Here is a 27,108-nt window from a genome sequence, read left to right as displayed (position 1 = left end):
AAATCCGGAGGTATCGTTCTTTGGGGCTATATGAAGGCGTGGACCTACATCGACAAATTTTATACGGAAAGTTTTATACTCCAAATGAAGATTAAGTACAAAATTTCCGCCATTTCGAAGGAATATTGAGGCCACAACCTTCAAAATACCGTAAATCGGGAGGTATAGTTCTATAGGGGCTATATAAAGACGAAAAGATTCAGGGGGAAAGCTTCATACCCCCAACGAAGACTGAATACCAAATTTCAACAATTTTGTTGGTATATTGATGCCACAAACTTCAAAATATCGGAAATCGGGAGGTACAGTTCCATGGAGGCTATATGAAGGCGTGGACCTATACCGACAAATGTCATGTGGGAATTTTTATACCCTAAATGAAGACTAAATAGCAAGTTTCACGCATTTCAGTGGGTTTTTGTGGCCACAGCCTGCAAAATACGGAAAATCGGGAAGTACCGTTCTATGGGACCCTGATTAAGAATATATATACTTTATAGGGTCTCCGATGAATATTTGGATGTGTTACAAACGGAATGACAATTTTAATTATACGCTTCATAAACGGAGTGGCAGCAGATGCTGAAATCTTTGCTCGACGTAACAATCTGAGAGGAGTTTATACTGCAATAAAACAAATCACAAACAAAAGGCCAAACATACCGCCCCTTAAGGACAAGAACGGACTCCCTCTTACAACAATTGAACATGAACTTACACGTTGGACCGAATTTTATAAAGACGCCGATGATAACAGTACTGTCCAATACCAGCCAACGGAACAATCCCGAAACAGCCCGCCGCACAACATAAATGTAGCACCACCAACGAATGAGGAAATATCCAGCGCAATTTCAAAACTCAAAAGTCATAAAGCCGCAGGACCTGATAATCTACCCCCGGAACTTTTCAAATACGCCGTAGATGTCTTAACCCCCATACTAAAACTCATCCTTAGCGAAGCATGGAGCACTACCATCGAAATGGAAAGAAGGTGTCATTATCACAATTCCAAAAAAAAGGAGATCTAAGCTCATGCGGAAACTGAAGGGGAATCACTCTCCCAAACACCATCCAAAAGGTTCAAGCCTTTATAATACTTGACCGAAACCCACCAGTATTAAACCCACAATTGAGGCGCGAACAAAACGGTTTCCGACCACAGAGATAATGTACTGACCATATAAACACACTCCGAATCGTTGTGGAACAGTCCGTAGAATTCAGGTCACCTTTATATCTACTATTTGTGGACTTTGAACGGGCATTCGATAATCTCAATAGAGACGCAATATGGGATACCCTAACTGAATATGGGCTCCCTAATAAAATCATTGATATCATCCGCGAGCTCTACACAAATGCAGAATGTAGCGTGCGATTTAAACAAGAAACTAGCCCAAACTTTACCATTCGCAACGGCGTCCGCCAGGGCTGCGTCTTATCCCCACTTCTATTTATACTTGAGTTTGATAATGTCCTGCGCAAAACAAACTCAGAAATCGAAGATGGCATACAGTGGCGTCCACATGAAAAGCTAAGCGACCTTGATTACGCTGATGACATTTGTTTCATGAGTCATTCCATTGCAGGAACCAGAGCTAAATTGGGACAGCTATTACAAAATGCAAAAACGATCGGTCTCAACATTAACATGAGGAAGACCAAACTCATGCGCCTAGAAACGCAAAACACTTCTCCTTTAAATGTAATGGTGGACAGCACACCCACTGTCGTGGATGTCGTAGACAGCTTCTGTTATTTGGGGAGCATAATCACGAAGGACGGGGGCGCCGATTCTGACGTACAAAGCCGTATCAATAAAGCTAGAATTGCTTTCCACAACATGAGGAAAATATGGTCATCCCGCAACATCAACAGAAGTACCAAGCTGCGTCTATTCAACACAAGCATCAAACCAATACTACTTTACGGATGCGAAACATGGAAGGTGACCAAAACCTTTAATCAAGCTCTGCAGGTATTTATAAACAAATGCTTAGGAAGAATATGCAATATTTTCTGGTCGACCACAATATCCAATGCAGAGCTTCTGCAACTCACGTGATCAGAACCTATAGAAAGGGAAATAAAAAGCGGAAAATGGAGATGGATAGGCCATACACACAGAAAAGATGACACTGATCTAAATAAAATGGCCTTCGAATGGAAATCCAGGGTACAAGGCGCAGAGGACGTCCCAAGATGATATGGATACAAACAATTCAGGCAGAAAGCAAGAACTTTGGCACATGGCCAGAAATACAAACAATTGCCCAAGATGGACAACGTTGGAACGAACTAGTTTCCGCCCTATGTACCTTGTAGGAACGGCATATTTTTAACAAAAAATTATACATGCAATGTTCAAATGTACATATGAATGTGTTTTAATATTGTTAAATAAATGTTGCCTAGGAATTAAAAATATGGAAATATTTTCATGTATTTTCAGCAAAATTGATACTTATATTTTCATGATATATAATGTAAATAGACATTTCATTTCTTTGGTGGCCCATAGTGAAATTCGATGTAGAATATTTTTGTCTTGACGTAGAATATTTTTGACGTCATCTCTCTGAAATTATGTTGTGTGGAACAATTTTAAATAAAGTCAGGTGAACTCCGACTTTAACCCTAAAATGTGTTTTTCATGTTAAGAGATTCCTGGCGATTAGATAAGATTTATATATTTGGTGTATTCTTAGGCCTTTAGTAAAATAAAGAATATTTGGATTTGATATGATCACATTTTAAAGGAGTTTTTGAAAATTTTTCGGAAAAAGTACTAAAAAGACCCCTTTGATAAAGTTCATTAGCGTTAAAACTTCTAACAAACATATTCCACACATCCTCCTCAGTAAAGTTGGCATAGACACTATATACCTAAAATGAATGGATTCCAAGATATCTTAACTTGAATATTTTGAAAAAAAAAAAAAAAAAAAAAATAGAAAGGGGGAACTTGGTTACTTGGTTACTTTCCGATGTAAACTTTAAAAACGCCGGTATAATAATCCACTAGGTTTTTCCTATAATTTTGAAAATAAAATAGAATTTTGTTACACAGTGTAATATTGAATATTTTGGCATAGCACCCCAAAAAGGAAACTGCTAAAATTCATGAATTTTTATGTTTTTTGAAATATTTATTATTCAAGATCAGACAGTTTTCGTTATGGCTATATTACACTATACGCTTTTTTACATGTATGTTGTCACTTTGGGTATACTAATATACAGACCAGCTGATATCATACATGTGAAAAACATATGGTGTAATAACCATTAGGTGGTATCGAAGTGTACATCATCGATGGACAATATGACTAAAACCAACCATATTGCTGGTTATAATTTTTTATGTGCTTAAAACCCCCCTGCATCCAAGGTTCCAGTTTTTCGAACCCTTTTGATAACACGTTCATCTATCTATGAGAGCATTAAATATCATGGACTCTGGTGACCACATCCTTACATACGGATGCTAAAACATTTAAAACATCTTGTCATCAGATTAAGACGATTTAGATAAGTGTTGAACTTTTGCGGAGGAGGTACTTAAAGGAATGAACTGAAATAGTCTGACTTGAAAATTAATCTAATTTTGGGAGTGGTCTCTGTAGGATGTTTACAACTTTTGGACCACTATGCCAGGAAACATGGACCAATGAATCCCAAGGACTTCAATGAATATTTCAAAATAATTTCGAACAGCCCTTAAACTGTATTTGAGCGTACATTTTGAGCTTTTGTGAGGGAGGTATCAGAAAGGGTTGTCCCATATAGTCAATCTTGGCACTGGATCTAATTTTGGAAGTCGTTAATTTCGATAGCTATCGTGGTCACCAGCCATTTTAGCTGATCACCGTAGTATTTTTTAGAATTTTTTGACCATTATGTCAAGAATCGTGGACATGCGTCCAGACCGCGTTAAACTATACAGGTCAAGTTTACACAAGTTTAGTAGCCCCAAAGAAGACTAAATATGTATTAAATTAAAACCATTTCTGTAGGATAATGCAGCTAAATCCCTGAAAAAAAACCCGAAAATCGGGCGTTACCGTTCTATGGGTGGTAATCCAAAACATGGACCAGTACTGACACATTTCCGTGTAATTATTTTGTTGCCCCAAAGAAGACCCTATACCACTCTTCAACCACATTTTCATTCAAAAATTATACAATAAATCAATAAAACAGGAAGTAAATCATTTTTTTTACTTCTATACATAAGGGTTAAGCAACAGTGTTCGAAATTTCGAACACCATTTTTCGGGAAAACGAAACATCGGATTTTTTTGAGTAGATTTTTGACATCAGTGGTTCATAATTACCCTAAAAACTATTCTTTTTTAATAAAAAATTGTCTCGGTACGAAATGGGTTAAGTTGTGGGTCATTATGGACCACGCGACTGAACTTACCACGAAAGGGTTTGTCCGATATTGTCCATCTTTGAATTTTGATTTAAGTTTGATAGACATATTACGATTTTCAAAGGTTGGATCAAAGACAGTAACTCCTAATCATTTCAATTGGTCATCGTACGATTTTCAGCGTTTATGGACCAATTTGTAAGACAGCATGGACTTGCCCATAAGAAACTTTAAATTGTTATAGACGACGTTATAGATGACGTTGCAACGTCACGTAATAAAACTTGTATCTCAAATAAATAATTCACAAGAGACAATTAGCACACTTTTACTCAACTCGCACAATTTGCGGAACAACCTAATATTCCAACACTTTATTACAGCCATAAACAAATGCAAATAGTGTTCATTGGGGGGAAATAAAAATTGCCTTTTCTGAACATTTTGCTGTGCACATCTCCATATGGACAACAACTAACTGTCCGATTGATTGCCAACGCGGTAGTGAGCATTCTGTGTAAATTACATCTTTCATGGAGATAATGAAAGTGATTTGATTTGGCTTAAATCTTTTAAGCTTAAATATCAAACTGGCTAAAAGCTTAAATGACAGCAGCAGTCTGTGTACGTCTTGTCCACTCGAAGACGAAAAACAAACTTATTTCATTTAAACACTGACATATAAATAAAGAGATGGACCGCTGTCAGCCAGTCAAAGAAACAGACAAATAAACAGAAAACGAAACACTTTCATTTTCCTTTAAACGTCTTAAAGCACCGCACAAAAATCGACCGCCCAAATGAAGACAAACAGATGTCAGTTGTTGTAAAAAGTACGTAAAGATGTTGTTGTTGCTCTTGTTGTTATTTTTGTAAGCCACTTGACGAGTGTTGACCTAAATTTTTCAAACAAAAATTTTCAAGTTCGCCTCTTAGATATGTCCGAGGTTTTTATGGTTGTCGTTGTTGTTAATGGTGTAAAATTTCAACAACAGCAAAAACAACACTTAGTATTAGCAACATTGTACCAAACAACACAACGTAGCAGCAACAAAGAGCGCACACCTTAGCCATGAAAATTGAATGGCCAGTCAAATGATCTGTGAAAAATGCAATTAGGGATTGTAAGTGTGCTGGTTGCCTGCTGCCTCAGCTGGAAACCGGGTGGAAAAGCTAAACAATTTAAACCATGTCCAATGTCTATTTTTAATCGGAAGAATGCCCATGTTAAATACTTGCTTTGATTCATTATCAAATTTACTACATTGATTGCTTTGTTGTGGAATGGGGTAGTCTTTATATTATTTACCGGATACTGGACCATGTTACATTGTCTTGTAAGATGAATAGTTTAACGGACATGTTGTATTGTTTTTCGTAGTTTATGATAGAGGAATGTACGTTTATTTTAATATTGTTATTCAATTAGATATTGAGAATGCACAATAGAATTTATGTTGAAAACATAGACTATGGTAGTTTTAAAATAATAATAATACCAACACACCATTTCGGATTTCGGAAACAACATTATACAGTCGAGTAAGTTCACAGAATCATTAATGTTACTGCAATAGCTATCGATAAGAAAAATGGTTTCAGTCCGAGGCTTACACACATTTTAGTTTGGTGATGACGTAGTCTAGTAGATAGTGTGTCAGACTACAAACCGAGGGGCATCAGGTTCCAATTTCTTAGGAGGAAGAAAATTCTTTCAAAGGGGTTTTCGAAATTGTATAAAAAGAAGCTTACAACCAAAAGCTCTTCATCAGACGTCAGAAATAAAAGAGGCGCTGAAATTTACATTGACCACGAACTCATCATATGCGAAAAATCAAAGCGATTCGAGAACAGGTCCCAAACTGAACGTTTTTCCAAATTTTGTGTGGGAGGTACCCGAAGGAGTGGACCGATTGAGTCTATATTGGGACCCTATCTAAGACTGGGGGGAATTTCACGATGTGCAAAGTATGAATCAAATCGGTTAATTCCTTCAAGAGTTATCGTGCGCACAAATTTTCCGAACATTTTTGAACTTTTGTGGAGAAGGTACCGGAAGGAGTGGACCGATATAACCCATCTTCGAACTTAAACTAAGTTGAACAAAATATTACGAAAGCCCATTTTTGGGCCGAATCGGTTGATCCGTTCGAGAGTTATCGTGCGCTCCAGCCAGCCAGACAGACAGACGGATGGACGGATATGGCTAAATCAACTCCAAATAGTCTGAAACACATTTCGTCCAAACATACTTGGTTTACTTATTGAAAGTATGAAATAATAAAGAGGTAAGGTTTTTTGAGCAATTTTCTGCATAGTTGTTGGTAAGTTTTAAGGTGCTGTTTAAGCGATTAATAGTAATTTTAGGCTGACTCTAAGTGTTGTTGAGTTCAGAACAAGATGTTTACTGGCTTGTAAACAATATCTAGAAAAAACATTCTTGTGGTCCTTATTCTTTATTATGTTTCAAATTTGCAAAAAAATAACTATACCAACCATTTTTTATGATAAAACTTATGTTCCACCGCAGTCTCGTTCGTTGAGATTATTAGAAACTGGTCTCTTGTTACAAATTAGTAAATGTCTATTGTACAAAAAATGATTTTTCTGTCGTACTTTTATGTTTTGTTCTACCTTTCGAATATTAATAAAACCAAGATTAATGAGCTTGAGGTCAATATTTATAATTTATTTATTGCATATTATTTCCAATATTTCGAAATTACATTGAATTTCAACTTCAGGGATTTTTTTCTGTCGATTACACTGTGCAACATTTTTAATGTGATCTTTTGAAAGTACAGACCCAAACGACAAGAAACCTTAGTTGGGTTTTGTTGTGCGAGATCCAGCTCGGATTTTATGGCCCCATCTAAACATGGTTAAATATTGAGTTTTTAAAGAAATTCGGGGCTATATCTCTGAAACCAATGCGAATCTTCTTCTGACCTCTGAAGCAAATTTGTAGATAAGGACAAGAATAAAATATTTGGAGAAATAATGAACTCGAAAAACTGCATTTATTGCCTCAAATTTCAAAATATATGCAAAAATTCCACAATTTTTATACATTTCGCACCGTATCTCCACAACCGTTAATTTTTTATGAGAATAAAAAAAATATATGAAATGAAAAATATTCCCTGGAATGTAATACACAACTCTTCAGAACATGTCATTGTTGTAAAATGCCTCTATGCTGTTGTTTTCAGTACATTTTTCAACGACGATTTAATAAAAATATCAATAATGTAGTGAAATCCGAAATGCGAGAATAAACTGTTGGTGTGAACTGTGTGTGAAATACGTGTTGTAAAAGATATGATGCAAAATACTGCTGAAACAACATGAAGTAAGCATTTTAGAGTTTCAGAATGTTCTAAAGAGTTGTTGAGAGCTTTATTTGGAAGATTTTTGCAAAAGGTTACTTGGTTCAACTCCCAATAGTTTAGCCCATACTGACCAAAATGTCAGCAGTTATGTAAAATTTTCTATATTTTATAGATTTTGATGCCGTAGAAGGGGTTTTTCAAAAGATAAGTTCTACTAGTACAGGGCTACAATATTGCTAAAGACTGCAAGACCAAATTCCTATTCGTTTCTGAGATAAAGGCCTGATAAATGCAAAAACGTGTAGATTTAGCCCGATTTAGATGACGCCTTAAAATCCGAACTGGATCTGACAGGACAAACCCCTACTAGGGGTTTTGTAGTCTAAACATGTATTTTCAAAAAAATCATACTAGAAGTTGTTTGCATTTTCAGTGTTGCATAGTGTTACTCTTTGAATTGTATTTTGGGAATTATGGATGCACATTTGTAGAAATGTTCCTTTTTCCTGCTTTGACAAAGGACTATGTGACGTCAAACGAAATCAAAAAAAAAAAAAAAAAAAAAGCTGATCGGAAACAGATTCTCTTCTTCGTCAAAATCTCAACAAGAATCAGTCGGCTTTGCGGACAGGAATATACCCTGAGTCTGTGTGAACTGAATTTTTCATCTATGGACAGATCGAATAGGGGCCACACAACCAAAATCCTTTAACCTAAAGCTATGTATTAGGAGATTTTCAGAATTGTGTAGCCATTTTCGGACGTATGAACTTGGCGACAAAATGTGGATTATATCATTGATCACAAGTGTTGCGGATAAGGTACCTAAAGAAATGGACCGGACCGACATAGTTTACTTTGGAAGTAGATTTTATTTTGGAAGTCATTCCTTTTAAAAGATTTTGTTCCCACCAGTCATTTCAGTTCGTCACAGAATATTTTTCAGTTTTTTTTTTCAGGAAATATGGACTTGCCCACGAAAAACACAATACCGTTCTAAACACAAGGAATACCTTCAGTAAACATTTCTAAGGATCCTCGAATAGACCTTAAACTGCATTTAACAACTATTTTGATGTACCGCAGTATAAGGTTCGAAAGTTGTCGTGCGCACCAGTCACTACACATGACGGCCGTAGGTGTTCTTTACAGCTTTCGGGCCATTTTCTCTGAAAGTATGGACTTGCCCCTGAAAAACTTGTACTGTAGTAATAGTGGCCCCGAGAACACTTGTCGCAAAAAAGGAAAGCGTTTCCAGAGAGGTATTTTTATTTATTAATTTATTTATATCATATTTTACTTATAACTAAATTATTAGCAAAAAGGAAGTGAAGCCATGACTACTTAGGTCTTCAGCTTACACTTATCCACTTATTTATTGGCGAGAGAGGTCTTAAACTGCACATCTCTGAACATTTTTGAAATACTCTGTGGAAGGTTACCGAAAGAATGGATTGATATGGTCCATCTTCGAAGTTGATCAAAATTTGGACAAAATAAAACGAAAGCCAAATTTTGGACCGATCTGTTCGAGAATCATCGTGTCCTCCGCCAAGACGGACGAACATAGCTAAGTCGACTTCAAGTTTTCTGAAACAGATTTCTTCCAAACACACTTTGGCCCTAAAACCATTATTTCGATGAGGTTTATTTTGACTAAAGTCTGAGAGTATAAAAAATGTAGATTGGGAAACATTTTGTTCGGAGATTTTTGCTAAAAGAATGTATGCATGTACTGATATTGGATTGGACGCCAGAATTTCATTTAAAAAGAATTCAAGACTGGTTGCCAGAGTTTTCCTAGTTCCTGATCAATTTATGAGAAGATCCACGATCGGAAACCAGAATTTCTATAAGAGAAGTCCGACGATTGAACGCCAAAACAGTCTATTTACATGCACGATTGGGCAATAGAATTCGTCATTTACATACCCGCGATTAGGTGCTAGAATTTCATGATTGATAGATTATTGCTCAGAATATTTTTTTATCAAGAAAACCACTATCGGCCTTAAGAAATTCTTTGTGATAAGATCTACGATTGGACACCAAAATATCTTTAGGGAAATAACGATAGTTTCTTTATGACAATAAAAACGATTGGACACCTGAACTTCCAAAATTCAAAAATTGACCATACTCTGGGGTGGAAAATTGAAGCCTAAAACAAGGGGAAATTGGCCAAGAAATCTTACGCCATTTTAATTAAAAAATAGTAATGAAAATTATTTCATCAGTAAAATAAGTAGTAAATTTTCGCTAACATTAACTTTAAAAATTTTGGTCTGGTGGGCCCCCCCCGAAATGAAATCCTGGCTACGTCCCTGTCTCATGAGTATGCTCCGTACAGCTTCCTAGTAATAGGAGTCCAAAGGCAAAAATTTGGTGCGTAAATTTTCTGAAAAAACCTATTTTTTGGCTTTAAAATTTACAACTGTCGTACAGGTACCCCTGAACCCCGTCTGATTTTAGTTTTTTTATTGCGTGCCGGATCTAATAAGCCCTTCCGCGTTCGAATCCATCCACTAAAACGCCGGATATAGATACCTTGAAAATGTGAAAATCTGCAAAAATATATTTTGGCAAATCCGCGCATTGAACCGCGGTTTTCTTTGAAAATTTATACATAAATTAAATCCTTTATCGCGATTATAATATTTGCCAAAAAGGTGTGTCACAAATTACAAATATTCGGGAGTAATATCCCTATTTATCCCAAAATAGAATGTGGTGGCACATCCGAAGTTAATAGGCGGCCATTGAAATAGGATGCACCTTATAATTATATGCACATCGCGTAATTTTTGCCCACCTGAAGGTTTTTTGAATAGTAAGATGCAACTGATGGCACACTTTGGCCGCTGAATGAAACATGGGAAAATCCATACATATTGATAGACATGGACTCCCTGTATCCGAAAAGCACATGCACCTCAACTAATTTAAACGGATTCGCGAATTATACGGTTTTTAAATTCTTTGATTTTCCTTTGGTTGTGATTTCAATATTACTCTGTACTTCTTAACTCTATTGTTTATCACACTAAGCAAATATACTTTCACGATGATAAACTATTTTCCTTGTATTCGTATTAAACCAAAAAATATATGTTTGAAATAATATTCCAACAATAAGTTTTTGTCTTTGTTGTTGCTGCAATATGCAGGTTATAAACCCAATCTATAAAATTTTGGTCTCACATTTTTCTGGACATTGTCTAGATTCTGTACGCATTTTCAGTTTATATTTTAGAGATTTTCATGGACTCATTATTCATTTCATTTTCATTATTTTTTGGTTTTCCACGAAACTAAAAACAAATTTAGAAATATTTTAACATCAGCGGATAGATATAACATTCTGTTACCGATTTATACATATGGGGAATTCCAAATGAAATCGGACAGTTCGGAGAAAAGTAATTTTTGATTTCAATTGTTTTTGGTTCAATTTATGCTCCTAGCCAACAGAACATTTTAGTATATTTTAAAATTATTTTTTGACCAACGGTACAGAGATATCGCCTACTGAAATTATCGCATTTTTAAAGAACTATGTTCAAATAAATACTCATAACTTCTTTAATATTGGTCCAAATGGGACCATCTTTTTTTTGATTTGTTTGTTTTTTTATCAGCTATCGAAAGAAATATTTAAAAGAAAAATGCACAGTGGGCTTCAATGTAATTTTCGGGATTTAATATTTAAAATCAATTTTTAAACATGATTGCATCCTTCGATTTTTTCAAAAAAAAAATTATGTTAAACTACGTTCAATTACAAAAATTTTAAGCCCTATGTGGTAATGGGATTCGGACGATTACTATTTTTCTGAATTTTTTTTTAAATTTGTCAATACAATTTTTCCTTAATACCTTTGTCCAAAATTTGTATTTCCTGTATTTTTGAAGCTAAGAGTACATATTTATCATTATATATTATATATTTATCATAAAAAATAGAAAAAAATCCACAGTGCACTTTAATGGAATTTTCGTTGATGCATTTTCAAAATCGAAAAATGACGCAGTTTTTAAGATGTTTGAGATAAATTCATAAATATAAAATCAAAACAAATATTTATAAATGAAACTTTTAATTTTTTTAATAAAATAATAAATTTTTGGACGAAGGTATAAAGGAAAAATTGTATTGACAAATTTTAAAAAATTCAGAAAAAATAGTAATCGTCCGAATCCCATTACCACATAGGGCTTAAAATTTTTGTAATTGAACGTATTTTAACATATTTTTTTTTTGAAAAAATCGAAGGGTGCAATCATGTTTAAAAATTGATTTTAAATATTAAATCCCGAAAATTGCATTGAAGCCCACTGTGCATTTTTCTTCTAAATATTTCTTTCGATAGCTGATAAAAAAACAAACAAATCAAAAAAAAGATGGTCCCATTTGGACCAATATTAAAGAAGTTATGAGTTTGGATGTAGTTTTTACAGAATTTGACTTTTTCAAGGCGCGATATATCTGGAACCGTTAGTCAAAAAAAATTTGAAAATATACTAAAATGTTTTGTTAATCAGCAGCATCGCCACAGCAAAAAATAAAGGAAATCAAAAACCTCATCTTGAAAAAGTGTCTGATTTCACTCAGAAATCCCCATATATTTTCTTATTAAAACCCAAAGGGAATTTTTAAATATTTTTTCTTTATAAGGGAACAAAACCCCCTATAATTTCTGGGTGCAGCATCCAATTTTGTGAACGCGAACATATTTAAATCCACAATTTTTTTCTTAACCTAAGTACCAACAATCGCGGATGTGCTCGCAAAAACAAATTTAATTTTTTTTCCAATGGTTTTGAAAAGGAAATTTGAAATTTATCATATACCCTCGTTAGCATAAATGCTGAGGGTATAAAAAGCAAGTAGAAAAGATTCTGAGAGATTAACAAATCGACTAGAGACGAAATAAAGACAGGCACTCTTGGTCCTCAAATATTGCCACTATATGTTGCCTTTTTACAGCGACTTGAAAAATCTTTTTGCCAACAAAGGGAATTTACTTGTAGATGTTTTCTATTAAATTCAATCTTTGTATGCCGATGAAGCAACATCCTATAGCACTGTAAAAACTGATGATTTGAAACCGCTGATATAATTTAAAATATTTTGTTTAATTTCTGCCTATGGTTCTCTGATTTCATTGGATTACCTATGTATTCAAAGTATCAGTAGGCTTTAAACACTTTTTTCCAAAGAAAACTTATGCATTTAGGGAGGTTTTCAAAATGTTGGCCATATGAACCGACAAAAATATGGATTGGATTAAAGTTCAAACATTTGCGGGGAAATCGATAGATAGGGCTTTTGTACCATACCAGCCTACGAAAAACATAATATCGCTGCAAACAGGTCCACTAGGAAAACCTTCGGTAAAAATGGCCAAAGGATCCTCAAACAGACCCTTAAGCACACAAAAATGTTGAACATTTTTGTGGGTGGTACCCCAGGGTTGGACCAATAGGGCCCAAATTTGAACATAAACTAAGTTTGGACAAAATACTTAGAGATCCAAAGTTTGGACCAATTCGGTTGCTACGTCTATGAGATATCGCACGTACCATTTTATCGAATATTTTTGAACTTTTGTGGGGGTGGTACAATATCAAAAGTGTGGACGTACGCAGTATTTGGTTCGAGCTCTCCAGGCACCTTTCGGTCTGTTTTCTCAAGAAGTATGGACTTTCCCCCTCGAAAAAACTTTTACTGTCGTAATTGAGGCAGCGAATGCAAGTTGCTTCAACAAAAATCAAAGTGATTCGAAAACAGGTCTTAAAGTGAATTTATCCAAAATTTTGCTTTGGAGGTACCCGAAGGAGTGGACAAATATAGTCCATATTCGAACCTGATCTATATCTGGTAGATATATTAGGATTTGTAAAGTTTGAACAAAATCGGTCACTCCCTTTTGTGGGGGACAAAATATTACGAATGCCAAATTTTGGACCGAATCGGTTAATCCTCACTCCCTTTTGTGGGGGACAAAATATTACGAATGCCAAATTTTGGACCGAATCGGTTAATCCGTTCGAGAGTTATCGACATGGCTAGATCGACTCCAAATTGTCTGAAACATATTTTCTCCAAACATACTTGGGGTCTAAAACTATTATTTCGATGAGGCACATTTTCATCGTATCAAAGTGTATATACCCTCTTTAGCCTTAAGGCTGAGGGTATGAAAACAATATTTTGGTTTACCCTGTCATTCTATTCACATTCAAATTTAACAGCCGAGTGGTGGTGTCACATGCCACACATAAATTCTAAATTCACCGAATTTTACTACTCCACTTCTTCTTCTTCTTCTTCTTCTTGGTTTTAAAGTGCATGGCAAGCAAATGCATTTTCAATTCACTGATACAGTTATGAATAATTCGAGGTTTCTTTTTGAGTGTTTCGAAATTAATATTCCAAACGGATCATCAATAAAATCCTCTGATAACATCATTACTTATCCATTAACAAGCTTAGTTTGGTTGCATTCACACATTTTGATGGCCAATGTTAAGAGCGTTGACAATTGAGTGACCGACCGATCGACTATCAGGAACACGACGAATTGTGATGATGGCATGCAGGTTGATTCTAGTGAATAAAAATGAAGTCTGTCTTCTTTGACAACAAGAAACTGAAATTTGTAGTAGAAAACTTTTTGTAGTCACCTTTTTTGCATCCATGATGATCATTATTTCTTTTGAATGGTGGCTTTTATTTGGTATGCACCGTGTAAAGCGGCACGTTTAATTCCTTGTTAATGATGAGCGAGTGTTTTGATAGTTTAATTTCAAGTTGAGCACTTCAATAACACTTTCAAGGATTGATTGTTTTTTTTGCGTTTAAAGTTACACAAAATTTTTAATTTTAAAATTCACAGGATGTCTTTGCATAAAAATTGCTTCTTTAGTTTTGAAATTTGGTCTCTGACTTTATTTGTTTTTTATTTCGTTTTCAATGGCGAGTTACACATTTATCATTTAAATTTGTAACACAATTTGTTTAATTCCGTTCCGTCTCTTATATCTGTGTTTTTTTACAAGTTTTCAAGTTCGCTCGTTTTACACTTCACTTTTTCACAGTTTGCGCTTGTGCACTATGCTCTGCTGTTGCTATCTGGTGAGCGTTTGAACCGCTTAACGGGAGTACGAACCTTTTTATACCTTCTTTGCTTTCGTGCATGCTTGTAAAACATCGCGCCGAGCTAGTTGCTGCACAGCACATGACCAACCGACCAACCAGCTGCAGAAAACCCCAAACATTTCTTATTTGAAATTCGCGACTCTGTTAATGTGGAGCGTAGCTCCTAACAATGTTGGTCGTGGCTGTTTGTTTTGTTTTACATTGCTGTTATTTACAGTTTTCATTTTTATTGTTGTGATATCCATTGTTTTTGTTGTTGTTGGGGCTATGTTGGGTGCTATTCTTACCAAGCAATACCACCAGCACCACTGGGAGTAGTGGGGCGGCATGCATATTGCGCTAGCTGATTATTGAGTTGTTTGTTTGTTGTTTTGAGTTGGGTTGCATTGTGAAACCTCCCGCCCAAGCAACAATAAAAGAGTACAATGCAACCAGCCAGCCAGCACGCATTTGCGCATGAGTGTTGAACACATTTACAATACGACTCAATGAAATTAAATGTGGAATAAGTCAAAAAAATATATAAAAGCAAAAGGACAGAAAATAATTTTTTAATAGTGAAGTATTGTTACGTTAATAACCAATTGGGTGACGTAGGGGATGGAAGATACCAAGGAACGGTCCTGACCGGTTTTAACATGGCAAAGCCCAGGATTTATCTTGGTCCCTCTTTCATCTCAAGTGGACACTGACCTCCCCGTGGTGTCACCTGGGGAACTGCCTTTAACACCCGTTAAAGGTAGTGAGCTAACATGTGCCGCGCGTTCACCCATAAGAACGTTAAAAACTTGGGTTTGGGCGTCGGGTTAGTAACCCTCCCCTAGAAAAAACAGCCTACTATGAAAAAACGAAAGAAAAGAAAAAACAAACCCCTCTAAAGTTGACGAACCCCGCAAACGTTTTAAGGACCATGATCTGCGAATCTGCACCTGGAATGTTCGCACTCTTTATAGAGAAGGTGCAGTCTTCGCATTGGCAGACGTACTTGGAAAGTACAAAGCCGATATTACTGCCATACAGGAAATACGATGGACTGGGAAAGATGTCACAACAACACCTAAAGGTGACGCACTGTATTATAGCTGCCATGACACAAAGCATGAGTTTGGCTGCGGTTTTGTAGTTGGTCGGAGGTTAAAACATCTGGTCTCCAGCTTCACCCCAGTAAATGAAAGACTTGCTACAATTCGATTTAAAGCAAAATTCTTCAACATCAGCTTTATCTGCGCTCATGCCCCAACCGAAGACAAGGACGAACAGACCAAAGATATATTCTACGAGAGCTTAGAAGAAACATATGACCGTTGTCCTGCCCATGACATTAAAATTGTTCTAGGCGATTTTAATGCCAAAATTGGAAAGGAGAATATCTTTGGACAAACAGTTGGGAAATTCAGTCTACATAGTGAAACATCAGACAATGGAATGAGGCTGATAGACTTCGCAGCGGCAAAAAACATGGTAGTTAGCAGTACCAGATTTAAGCATCTCGATATTCATAAGGGCACTTGGCTGTCTCCAGACCAAAGAACAATAAATCAAATTGATCACGTTGTGATAGATGGAAGACATTCATCGAGCGTGTTGGATGTACGATCGTTCCGAGGAGCAAACATAGATTCGGACCATTACCTCGTTGCAGCAAAGGTACGTACCCGTCTAAACGTTGCAAATAAAGCACGGACAGACACAACACGAAAGTTGGACATCGCCAAGCTGCAAACACAACAGATAGCCACAGCATATTCCACTCAACTGACCCAATTGCTTAATGATAGCGCTTCTCGTCCCGATAACATATCAACACAATGGCAAAATATTGCCCACTCCATGCAAACAGCCGCAAAATCAGTACTTGGATACCAGAGACCTCCACCAAAGAATCCGTGGTATGACCAGGAGTGCCGTGCTGCTACCGAAGAAAAAAATGCGGCATATAGGGCTACTTTACAATCAGTAGCAACGCGTAGCGCACGAGAGAGGTATCGGGAGAAAAGGAGAGAGGAGAAACGTCTTTTCCGCAGGAAAAAGAGAGAAATGGAAAAGAGGGAGTGTGAACAAATGGAGATGTACAGGAGACAGAACGAAGTCCGAAAATTCTACCAAAGAGTGAAGCATCAAACTGATGGCTTTGGTACAGGAATATCCTCCTGTAGAGATCAACAAGGTAATTTGGTAACTGATACAGATAGTGTGCTCAGGATATGGAAAGAACATTTTTCCAAACTGTTGGTATCCGATAGCAGTGAAGACGGCGAAGATACCACAGATCCAATCCCAGATGATGGTATTGAATGTATACCGCCCAGCCAAGATGAGGTAAGGACAGCAATAAACCGGCTGAAGAATAATAAGGCGGCTGGAGCAGATGGCCTACCAGCCGAGCTGTTCAAAACCGGAGGCGACACGCTGATAAGGTGTATGCATCAGCTAGTTAGCACCATCTGGCAGGAAGAACGCGTACCCGACGATTGGAACGTGAGCATCCTATGTCCAGTCCACAAGAAGGGTGATAAGACTGTGTGCTCCAATTATAGGGGCATAAGTCTGCTCCCTATTGCATATAAGATAGTATCTGGCATATTGTGTGAGAGACTAAAGCCTATGGTCAATGAAATTATTGGACCCTATCAGAGCGGCTTTAGACCTGGCAAATCCACCATTGACCAGATATTTACCTTGAGACAAATCCTGGAAAAGACCCAAGAAATGCAGATCGACACCTTCCATCTTTTCGTCGATTATAAAGCAGCATTCGACAGCCCTATACGTTCAAAGGTGTTCCAAGCCATGTCTGATTTTGGTATTCCTGCAAAGCTCATTCGACTTTGTAGAATGACATTAACTGAGACGAGATCCTCAGTTAAAATTGGAAAGAACGTCTCCGAAGAGTTTACTACCAAAAGAGGTTTCAGACAAGGAGACGGCCTGTCGTGTGATCTATTTAACATCCTACTGGAAAAGGTCATACGAGACGCGAAGGTCAAAAGAAATGGAACAATATACACGAACAGCCACATGTTACTGGCTTATGCCGACGACATTGACATCATGGGTCGATCGGTAAAGGAAGTAACTGACACCTTTGCAAAAGTCGAAAGAGAATCTGCTAAAGTTGGTCTGGCAGTAAACGGCGTAAAAACCAAGTTGATGGTATCGACGCGTAATATGTCCATAAACACCGCACCATCTGTGAATGTTGGTACCTATAATTTTGAGGTAGTAAAGGACTTCGTCTACCTCGGCACCGCCATAAACACAACAAATAACATCAGTTGTGAAATACGAAGAAGAATAGTGTTGGCTAACAGATGCTACTTTGGGCTGAGTAAGCAGTTTAGGAATAAAGCCACCTCTCGTCAAACAAAAATAACACTGTACAAAACACTGATACTACCCGTGCTAATGTATGGTTCCGAAGCATGGGTACTTGCTCAAGCAGATAAGGCAGTGCTTTGTGTGTTTGAGAGAAAAATTCTACGAAAGATCTATGGGCCAATCTGTGTTGACGGCGAATATCGGCGTCGTATGAACATCGAGCTGTATCAACTATACAATGACATCAATATAGTTGAACGAATCGAGATACAACGATTGCGATGGCTAGGCCATGTTATAAGAATGAGTGATGATGAACCCGCTAAAAAGGCGTATAAATACGGGCCGCATGGAGGTTCTCGCAGATCTGGAAGGCCAAAGCTTCGTTGGAGCGAACAAGTGAAACGAGATATCACAAAGCTACATATCCCAGATTGGGAAAATACAGCAGCAAACAGAGAGGATTGGAGATTTTTTCTTAGTTCGGTTTATGGAACAAATGTTCTGTAAAAGGCCAGCTAAGTAAGTAAGTAAGTAAGTAATAACCAATTTGAGCTTCTGAATGACCATTTTCCAAATTACAGGAGTCGTACACCATCTTTCTTTCGAACACCATACAATTCTCGTTCAAAAATATTGTTCCTTACACGGCAAATTCTCGCACTGAAACGTTGTACCCCGCCCGAAAAACACCTGTATCCATTGTTTATGCTGCCCACTTTCCATTTCTCCAACCGTATAATTTGTTAGAACCATCGGACCATTAAGTCCAAATGTATGGATATATCATCGTTCTAAACAGGATCGCAAAGACTACATAAGTTACAAATTTCAAAACTTTCCTCGAACAGCCCTTAAACTAGAGTTAAGCGAAAATTTGGACCAAACCATCCGGACATGACTGACAATCTGCACTCATTAGGCTGAGGTTAATAAATGTCAAGGTATACAAAGAGTGTCATCAAGACACAATGGTTGATCGCCTTGTATATTTCCAAGCTCCGTTGAAAAGTGGAAAGAGGGAGTGAATTAGTGTCGTGAACTGGCTGAAATATGCGTCTCAGGGAGTAGGAGTATGGGTATTGTAACGTGATAGCTACATTGCACAGCCGCCTCTTAAATATTACCCCTCATCAGCACAAAACTATTTTTTTTACCACATGCATACATCATTTTAACATCAATGCACACTCTATGTGCTATTTTCTGGTGTAATTCTCAATCACTTCAGACAAGTAGAGGGACCAGATGCTTAGTACGTTGTTATGGTTACAACGTAATAAGGAAGGATCGCACCAGATGTGGAGGTGGGGGATTAGCTTTCTTTTTGCACCAGTCTACTCAATACAGACCTATCTCGCTTGAGCCTGCCTCTAACGACCCTTACATGGAATGTATGGGGGTAGCAGTCAGGTTTGGAAATGACGAGATAGATTTGCTGAACGTATACATCCCGCCGAGAAATAGCTGTATCTCAGATTATAAGCCTGACATTAGCCCACTTTTGGAAAGTCTTAATCGTCTAGTCCAGGGGGACTTTAATGCGCATCATTAGATGTGGCATTTGGCCCTCGGAAACGACCTGAGAGTTTAGCGCTGGCTGAGCAGATTGGTGGCTCTACGTTTTGCTCGGTCAATGAGGACGCCCCTACCAGAATTAGAGGAGCGTGTCACAGTTCACCAGACACAACCATCGTGTCACCTGGTCTGACAAATGACGTCACCTGGCAACCCGCCATTTCCCTTGAATGAGACCATCTTCCCATAATTGTCTACATCAGCAGACCACCCGATTTCATCACCTCTGAACGCCGCACATTCGTCAATCATGGGAAAGCTGATTGGCCGAGTTTCAGAGAGTTCACCAATCACCGCTTCAGAGAATTACCCAATCCTTCTGATGTTCGGGTAGCGGAAAGGACGTTCTGAGACATCATCAATGCTGCAGCCGCTCGCCACATACCTGCTGGTCGAATACCCGCAGTAAGACCAAATTTCCCAGCAGATGCGACGGAATTAGAAAATGAACGTGATGAGCTTCGTCGAACCAACCCCGACGACCCCAGAGTCAGGGAGCTGACACTGGATGTTAACAGGCTGGTCGGCGAACATAAGCGGAACAAGTGGTTAAATCATCTGAAGAGTTGCAACATTGGAGCCGGTATAAGTAAATTGTGGACAACGGTTAAGTCACTCTCGAATCCCGGAAGGAGGGATGACAGGACCTCAGTCACGTTTGGTGACTTTACCTTGACTGAGCCTAAGATGTGTGCAAGTTACTTCAATCGACAGTTTGTCGAGCACCCCGAGAGTGACATGATGATGTCACAGTTTACAATGGATGATGTTGCGAATGTCATCAGGAACGCTAAATCATCCAAAGCGTTGGGCCCTGATATAATTTCCATGGTAATGTTGAAACAGCTGGATGAGCCGGGAGTGTAGTATCTCACTAAAGTTCTCAACCTGTCGCTACCCACCCTTATTGTTCCCTGAAGTCTGGAAAATGGGCAAGCAATAGACCCAGAGCCAGATTGAACAGGAGAACGAACATACAAACATAATAATAAAACAGTGTTACAACAACAAACTTGTGGCATTGTCCGCAGTCCTATCTGATTCAACCGAAGACTACATCAGCCATCGACCTTGCGATTTCTTCGCTCCTGGAGAGAACGAATCGCAGAGAGCGAACGAGTAGAAAAAGCGAACGAATCAAAAGGAGCGAATGAATCGACAGAAGCGAACCAATTGACAGGATCCCTTGCGATTTGTTCGCCCCTGCCGATTCGTTCGCTCCAGTCGATTGGTTCGCTCCTGCCGATTCGTTCGCTTCTTGCGACTCGTTCGCTCTCTGCGATTCGCCCGCTCCGTTGTCTAACTACCCGACTCTTTTCTATACAGAACAGCAATCCGAATATGAACGAACGGAACCCAACACCTGAAGACTACCGAGTCGAACCCAAAACCCGAAGACTACCGAACCGAACTCAACATCCGACAACTACCGATCCGACAGCAATCCGAATAACACCGATCCGTGCGATACCCCCAACAACGGGACCTATCGACCCAGGTATTGCCTATCCGAGTGTTACCGAGCGAGTACTGCCGATTAGAGGATTGCCGATCTGATTATTGCCTAGCCGAGTGTTATCGACTGACTGACAACGACCAACCCCATCTGGTATCAGCCGATTACCGCCTACCTGATACCGACCAATTCGAAGCGATTCCACCCGAGGCTCTTCCCTAACATTACCAACATATACTACAACATCAGATAATCTCCATACTATCTGAAACTTATGTTTACGAAATTATATAAATAAAACTCTGAAGCACAGTTTCATGGTGTCTCACTTTACTTAAGGTGTGTGGTTCTTTGAGTCGACCCTGGCAGCGACAGAGCTAACCTTAGCCTATGGTAAAACCAAACCAAAAAAAGTTTTATTCACATAAAAGATTCCCTTTACCACAAGTAGGTTTTGCTATAGATCACAATAACCCATAAATTTAAAAAAGACTTACTATTGGAACGTCATGGGTACGAAACGACGAATTTCAATGCCCATCATGTGTATTGGCATTCCGTCTTACATAATGACCCGAGGGGTACAGCGCTGGCCGAGTCAAATGATAGCTCCACGTTTTGTACGGTGAATGAAGACGCTTTTACGAGGATAAGAAGAGATTGACACAATGGTGGCACCAGGTCTGACAACCCGTAATTTCCCTTGGCTCAGGCCATCTTCCTATCATTGTCTCCGTAACTAGACTACCCGACTTCATAACCTCTGATCGTCGTATTTTTCTGGACAATGGGAAAGTTCATTGACAAGGGTTTAGAGAACTTACCAATAACCGCTTCAGAGAGCTGCACATTCGATCGGATCCTTCGGCAGCTGAGAGAAATTTCCGGGACATCATCATTGCAGCAGCCGCTCGCTACCTACCTGCTGGTCGAATACCCGAAATCAAAACAAATTTCCCTGCAGAGGCGACGGGACTAGCAAGTGAGCGTGATGAGCTTGATCGTACGAACCCTGAAGACCCAAGAGTTAGATAAACTACGCTTGAAGTCAACTGGCTATTAGGCGAAAAAGTGGCTAGACCACCTGAAACAGGATTAAGTAAATTGTGGTCAACGGTTAAATCACCATCGAATCTGGTAAAGAAGGATAATAAAAAGGTTGTTACTTTCAACCGCGTGAAAAAAACTGACCCAAAGAGATGCGCCTGTTATTTTAACCGGCAATTTAGAGCACCCCGAGAGTGATGGGGCGAAGAGCCCTCCCATCCTAGGAGGTACCAACACAATCTACCATGGGTGATTTTGCAGACGTCATCCGAAACGTGAATTCATCGAAAGCGTTTGAGTCCACACGGAATATTATATAATATTATGTACTCGAAGTTGAGTATTTAACAAGAAGCCTGGAAAGTTGGCAGGGTGGTCACTTTACTGAAGTCTGGTAAGGATGACAGGAAATGTGAATCGTGCAGGCCGATGTCCCTGATCTCGCCAGTAGCAAAGCCTACACGGACGGCTGAAATGAGGCTACCACTGAACATAAGGTGTACTGATTTCGATCACTAACTAACTATATTAGGCGTAACCTTCCATAGCATGTTTAAGTCATCCGCGCAAGTCACAGGTATTTGCGGTAAGATCAGAAGTAGGAACAAGGTCTTGGGGTGCTGACAAAGAAACCTTGTTGACCTCTTACAAAGCAATAGGCCTGTCTATAGTAAGCTATGCGGCGCCAGCGTGATATGCAAATGTTACCCCTTCGCTGTGGAATGCCACGCTGAGGACATGGTGCCTCATCATGACACCAGTGGACCCGCTTCATGAGGACACGAAGGTTTTACCGGTGCATCAACACAACAGGATGTTACACAGCAAAAATTCGGATCCGTTAGTCATTATGTAACCCATTATAAAGTAATATAAACAAAAATGACTACTTATGTTACTCCTTACTAAGTTATGAGTAGGGTGGCACAGAGGCGTGCGTGTCCGACTACAAATCTGAGGGTTGTATGTTCAACGCTTACCGCCGGCCAGGTACTTTTTGTTAAACAAAGCAAAGAACAGTTGGTGGTGAACATGCAAGCACCTGTTAGCGTTTAAACAACTCTGATGTTTGTACGCGTGGCCTAGTGTGTAGTGTGTTCGGCTACAAATCAGAATTTTGCAAGATCGAATCCAGCAGACAGCGGAATAAAATATAATGAAACAAGTAAAAAAGTATCAGTCGGCTATGCCGACGGCGATATACCCTCAGCCTGTGTGGATTGAAATACACTTTTCCTAAAAAAACGTATGTATTTGGGGGGTATTCAAAATGTTGGGCGTATGAACCGATACAAATATGGATAGGATTAAAGCTCAAAGATGTGCGGGGATAGATGGGGAGGTACCGGAAGGGGTGGACCTATAAGCACCACCTTAGAATTTCATCTAATGTTCGAAGAAATATTACGATTTCCAAAGTGTAGACGAACGCAGTATTCGGTTCGAGCTCTGCAGCCACTACATATGGTGGCATAGGAGTCTTTTACAACCTTCCAAAATTTTGTGTGGGAGTTACCCGAAGGAGTGGACAAACATAGTCCATATTCGAACCTTATCTATATCTGGTAGGTGTATTAGGATGTTTAAAGTAGGGCCAAATCTGTCACTCCCATCAAGAGTTATCGTGCGAACAATTTTTCCGAACATTTTTGAACTTTTGTGGGGGAGGTACCTGAAGGAGTGTGCCGATATGGCTTATCTTCCAACTTAAACTAAGTTTGCACAAAATATTAAGAAGGCCACATTTTGGAGCGAATGGGCAGATCCGTGCCAGAGTTATCTTGAGCTCCAACCACTACGCGTGGTGTCATAGGGATTTTTTGCATCTTTCAGACTATTTTCTCAGGAAGTATGGACTTTCCCCTTATGAAACTTGTACCATTATATGGGGGGAAGGTGCGGCAACAAAAACCAAAGCGATTCGAGAGCAGGTCCTAATCTGAACTTTTCCGAAATTATGTGTGGGAGGTACCCGAAGGAATGTCCCGATAGAACCTGATCTAAGTCTGGTAGAAATTTCACGATATGCAAAGTATGGACCAAATCGGATACTCTTTTCAAGAGTTATCGCGCGCACAAATTTTCCGAACATTTTCGAACTTTTGTGGGGGAGGTACCGGAAGAAGTGGTCCGATAGAACCCATCTTCGAACTTAAACTAAGTTTAGACAAAATATTACGTAAGCCAAATTTTGGACCGAATCGGCTGATCCGTTCAAGAGTTATAGTGCGCTTCAGCCAGCCAGACAGACGGACGGACATGGCTAAATCAACTCCAAATTGTCTGAAACGGACTTCATCCAAACATAGTTTTGCACGTATGAAAGTGCATATACCCTCGTTAGCATATATGCTGAGGGTATAAAAACACGATCGCGGAACTTTAAAATACGTTTATATAATCGCCACAGGTGACGAATTATGGATGTATGCGTATGAGCCCGAAACAAAACATTAATAGACCGTGTGGTCTTCGAAAACGAGTCTAATTCAAAGAAAGTTCTTCATGGAAGAAGCACTTCGAAGCAAACGGCCTTCGACAAAACTGGTCATGTGGGTACTGTTCTGCTTGAGCAACGTAGGAAGTCAATTCTAAGTGGTACACCACAATTTGTTTGCTGAAATCTTCGGAGAAATTCGTTAAACGAACAAGAAAAGACGAACTATTGTGCAACATGACAACGCGAACTCTCACACATCGGCTCAAACCAGCGCCTTTTTAACCGAACCCAATGACTTCTTTTTATTTCGACACATCTACAAAAAAGAGAATTAATTCAAAAAATTTGTGGTCAACGATTTTCGTAGCCAGAAGATGCCGTCGAAGAGTTGAAAAACCATGTCTGGTAGGTGCCTGGATCAATCTTCGACAATTGGTTTGAGGACATGCAAAAGTGTGTAAATCATGCTGGAGAATACTTTGAAAAACAATAAAACTATTTTTATTGATAAATACTAGCATTTTCATACTAGGCCAGAAATATATATAGTAGTCCTCGCATCTATTCACTGGCGTTTGAGTTATTAATTCGTTAGATTACATCATTTGTTTTTATTTTACATTTTTAACTTATACAACTTTCCACAGTAACGGCATCTTAAGAGGAAAACAACGGATTTTAGCTTTTCAAAGTTTACTGTGGCATTTATTGTCCATTCTCTTTTGTTTTTCTGATACAAAACTGATGAAAACTTTATTACTTTATGATATTTTGTTCCCATTCTCTTAGTTGGATTCTCTCTGTAAGCTATTAAATGGTCGTTATATCGTGATGTGATTTAAGGCATTCCCATTGTGTTAATGCGGTGTTGTGTTCATTCGTTGTTATGGACAGAGAATTACATGGCAGCCGCCGCCTATCTATCAATCAATTTGGGGTATACAAATTTAGATTTTATTGCGCTTTAACACAAATTTGGAAGAATAAAATTTGCATAGAATTTGAGGAAAAGTTATGATTTGCAGTTAAAATTATAAACATTTGAAGTGTTTGAAACTATTTATTTTCCCAGGACTAATTTCCGAACCTTTTTTTGTATTTTTGTGTTTTGTGTAAGATGATTGTAAATAAGACTAGCTTTAATAGAAGTTTGATCTTTATTGATATCCTTTTTCAATCAATATCACTGACTCACCGCAATTTAATTACACTCTCCCAACAGCTGACAAATTCTTCTAACACAAAAAACTCAAAAAATACTACGCTTTTTACATACAAATGCACATATTTCTCTGATCATCACTTTCATTCATAGAATTGAATTCTATAGCAATTAACGTAAGAAACACATCTTCAATTCTTCTTTTTCATCGATTCATTGAAGAAGTTACTTCTCCATATTGTATATTTTCGTTGTTAAAAGAATTGTTACTTTTATTTGTCAATCAATGAAGAAACATTTCCACTCGTGTGAAAGCGCCAACAAAAGTCCGCGACTTTTTCGTTACCACTTTAATAGGATTAAAATGACAAAGAATAAGTGTTTTTACTTCTGGTAGCTTACTTGCGTCTCTTGTTAGAGCGTGTTTTGAATTTCGCTTTTATTCACAACGTCATTACAAGGCAAAACAAAGATTCTATGCTAACAAATATGAGTGCTTTCACATAAAAGTGAAAAATTTTCAATGACTGTGCTTAATTTTTCGGTGATTTGCTGTTGAATTTTGCTATTGTGGATTTGGAAATATTCAAATTTCTACACATAAAAACATAATATTTCATGTATCATTTAATAACATAATCCATATGCCTTAGTGACCGACATAATATCTGATAAATTACAATTTTGTGATATTGGGTTCCACGTTGGGCGCCAAAACTGATTATCTTATAAAATGAAAAATACATTTTTATGGCGATTATTTCCAAAGCATTGATATTGAAGATGCTTTCAATAATGTGACATACTTATCCTACCCTTAAATATATTTCCGATTGATCAGGACCTCAAGTACAGGATAAGTTACAAAATAAGGAACATGTGGAACAATGTTGTCCAAGGAAAACTAGAGGGATGATTTTATCACCTCATCCATTGTTTGATACAGTAGCTGGTATTTAGATTCAAATCGTCTGCGAAATAATTCAAAATGTTTATATTTTTGCCGGGCCGAACTTTTAGTACCCTCCACCATGAAATATTCTGAACTTATATGGAATAATTTATTTTCTCTCTGACCACAATTTATTTGGAGATGTTTGTTGACCTTCCCAGTGGTCAACAAATACCTAATTTTTGCTAACTTGAAAATAACTGAAATCTGACGGTACAACAACGTGGGGTCCACAATGTTTGATTGTTTTTAACCACTGGGAAGCATAAATGTCATAGTG

At 38.1% G+C, this 27,108-nt stretch overlaps 2 protein-coding genes across 2 annotated transcripts in view; both read right to left on the bottom strand.

Moving 5' to 3' along the window:
- LOC141389839 (uncharacterized) overlaps positions 1–14,999 on the bottom strand; it is a 41,742-nt gene extending 26,743 nt beyond the window's left edge. The window contains exon 1 of the mRNA XM_073962005.1: positions 14,401–14,999. Coding sequence (XP_073818106.1) covers positions 14,401–14,424 — 24 coding nt within the window. The 5' untranslated portion in view covers positions 14,425–14,999. The remainder of the gene's footprint in view (positions 1–14,400) is intronic.
- A 138-nt stretch (positions 15,000–15,137) lies between these two features.
- The window catches only part of LOC141389848 (uncharacterized), a 73,086-nt gene continuing 61,115 nt past the window's right edge, over positions 15,138–27,108 (bottom strand). Inside the window, exon 2 of the transcript XR_012409188.1 lies at positions 15,138–15,218. The gene's annotated coding sequence lies outside the window, so the exon portion shown is untranslated. The remainder of the gene's footprint in view (positions 15,219–27,108) is intronic.

The sequence above is a fragment of the Musca autumnalis genome, unplaced genomic scaffold (assembly GCF_047663935.1).
Source record: "Musca autumnalis isolate F117 unplaced genomic scaffold, ASM4766393v1 scaffold_1, whole genome shotgun sequence".
Lineage (NCBI taxonomy): Eukaryota > Metazoa > Arthropoda > Insecta > Diptera > Muscidae > Musca > Musca autumnalis.
Note: the sequence above shows the minus strand (reverse complement) of the source record. Positions and strands in the feature narration are given on the sequence as shown.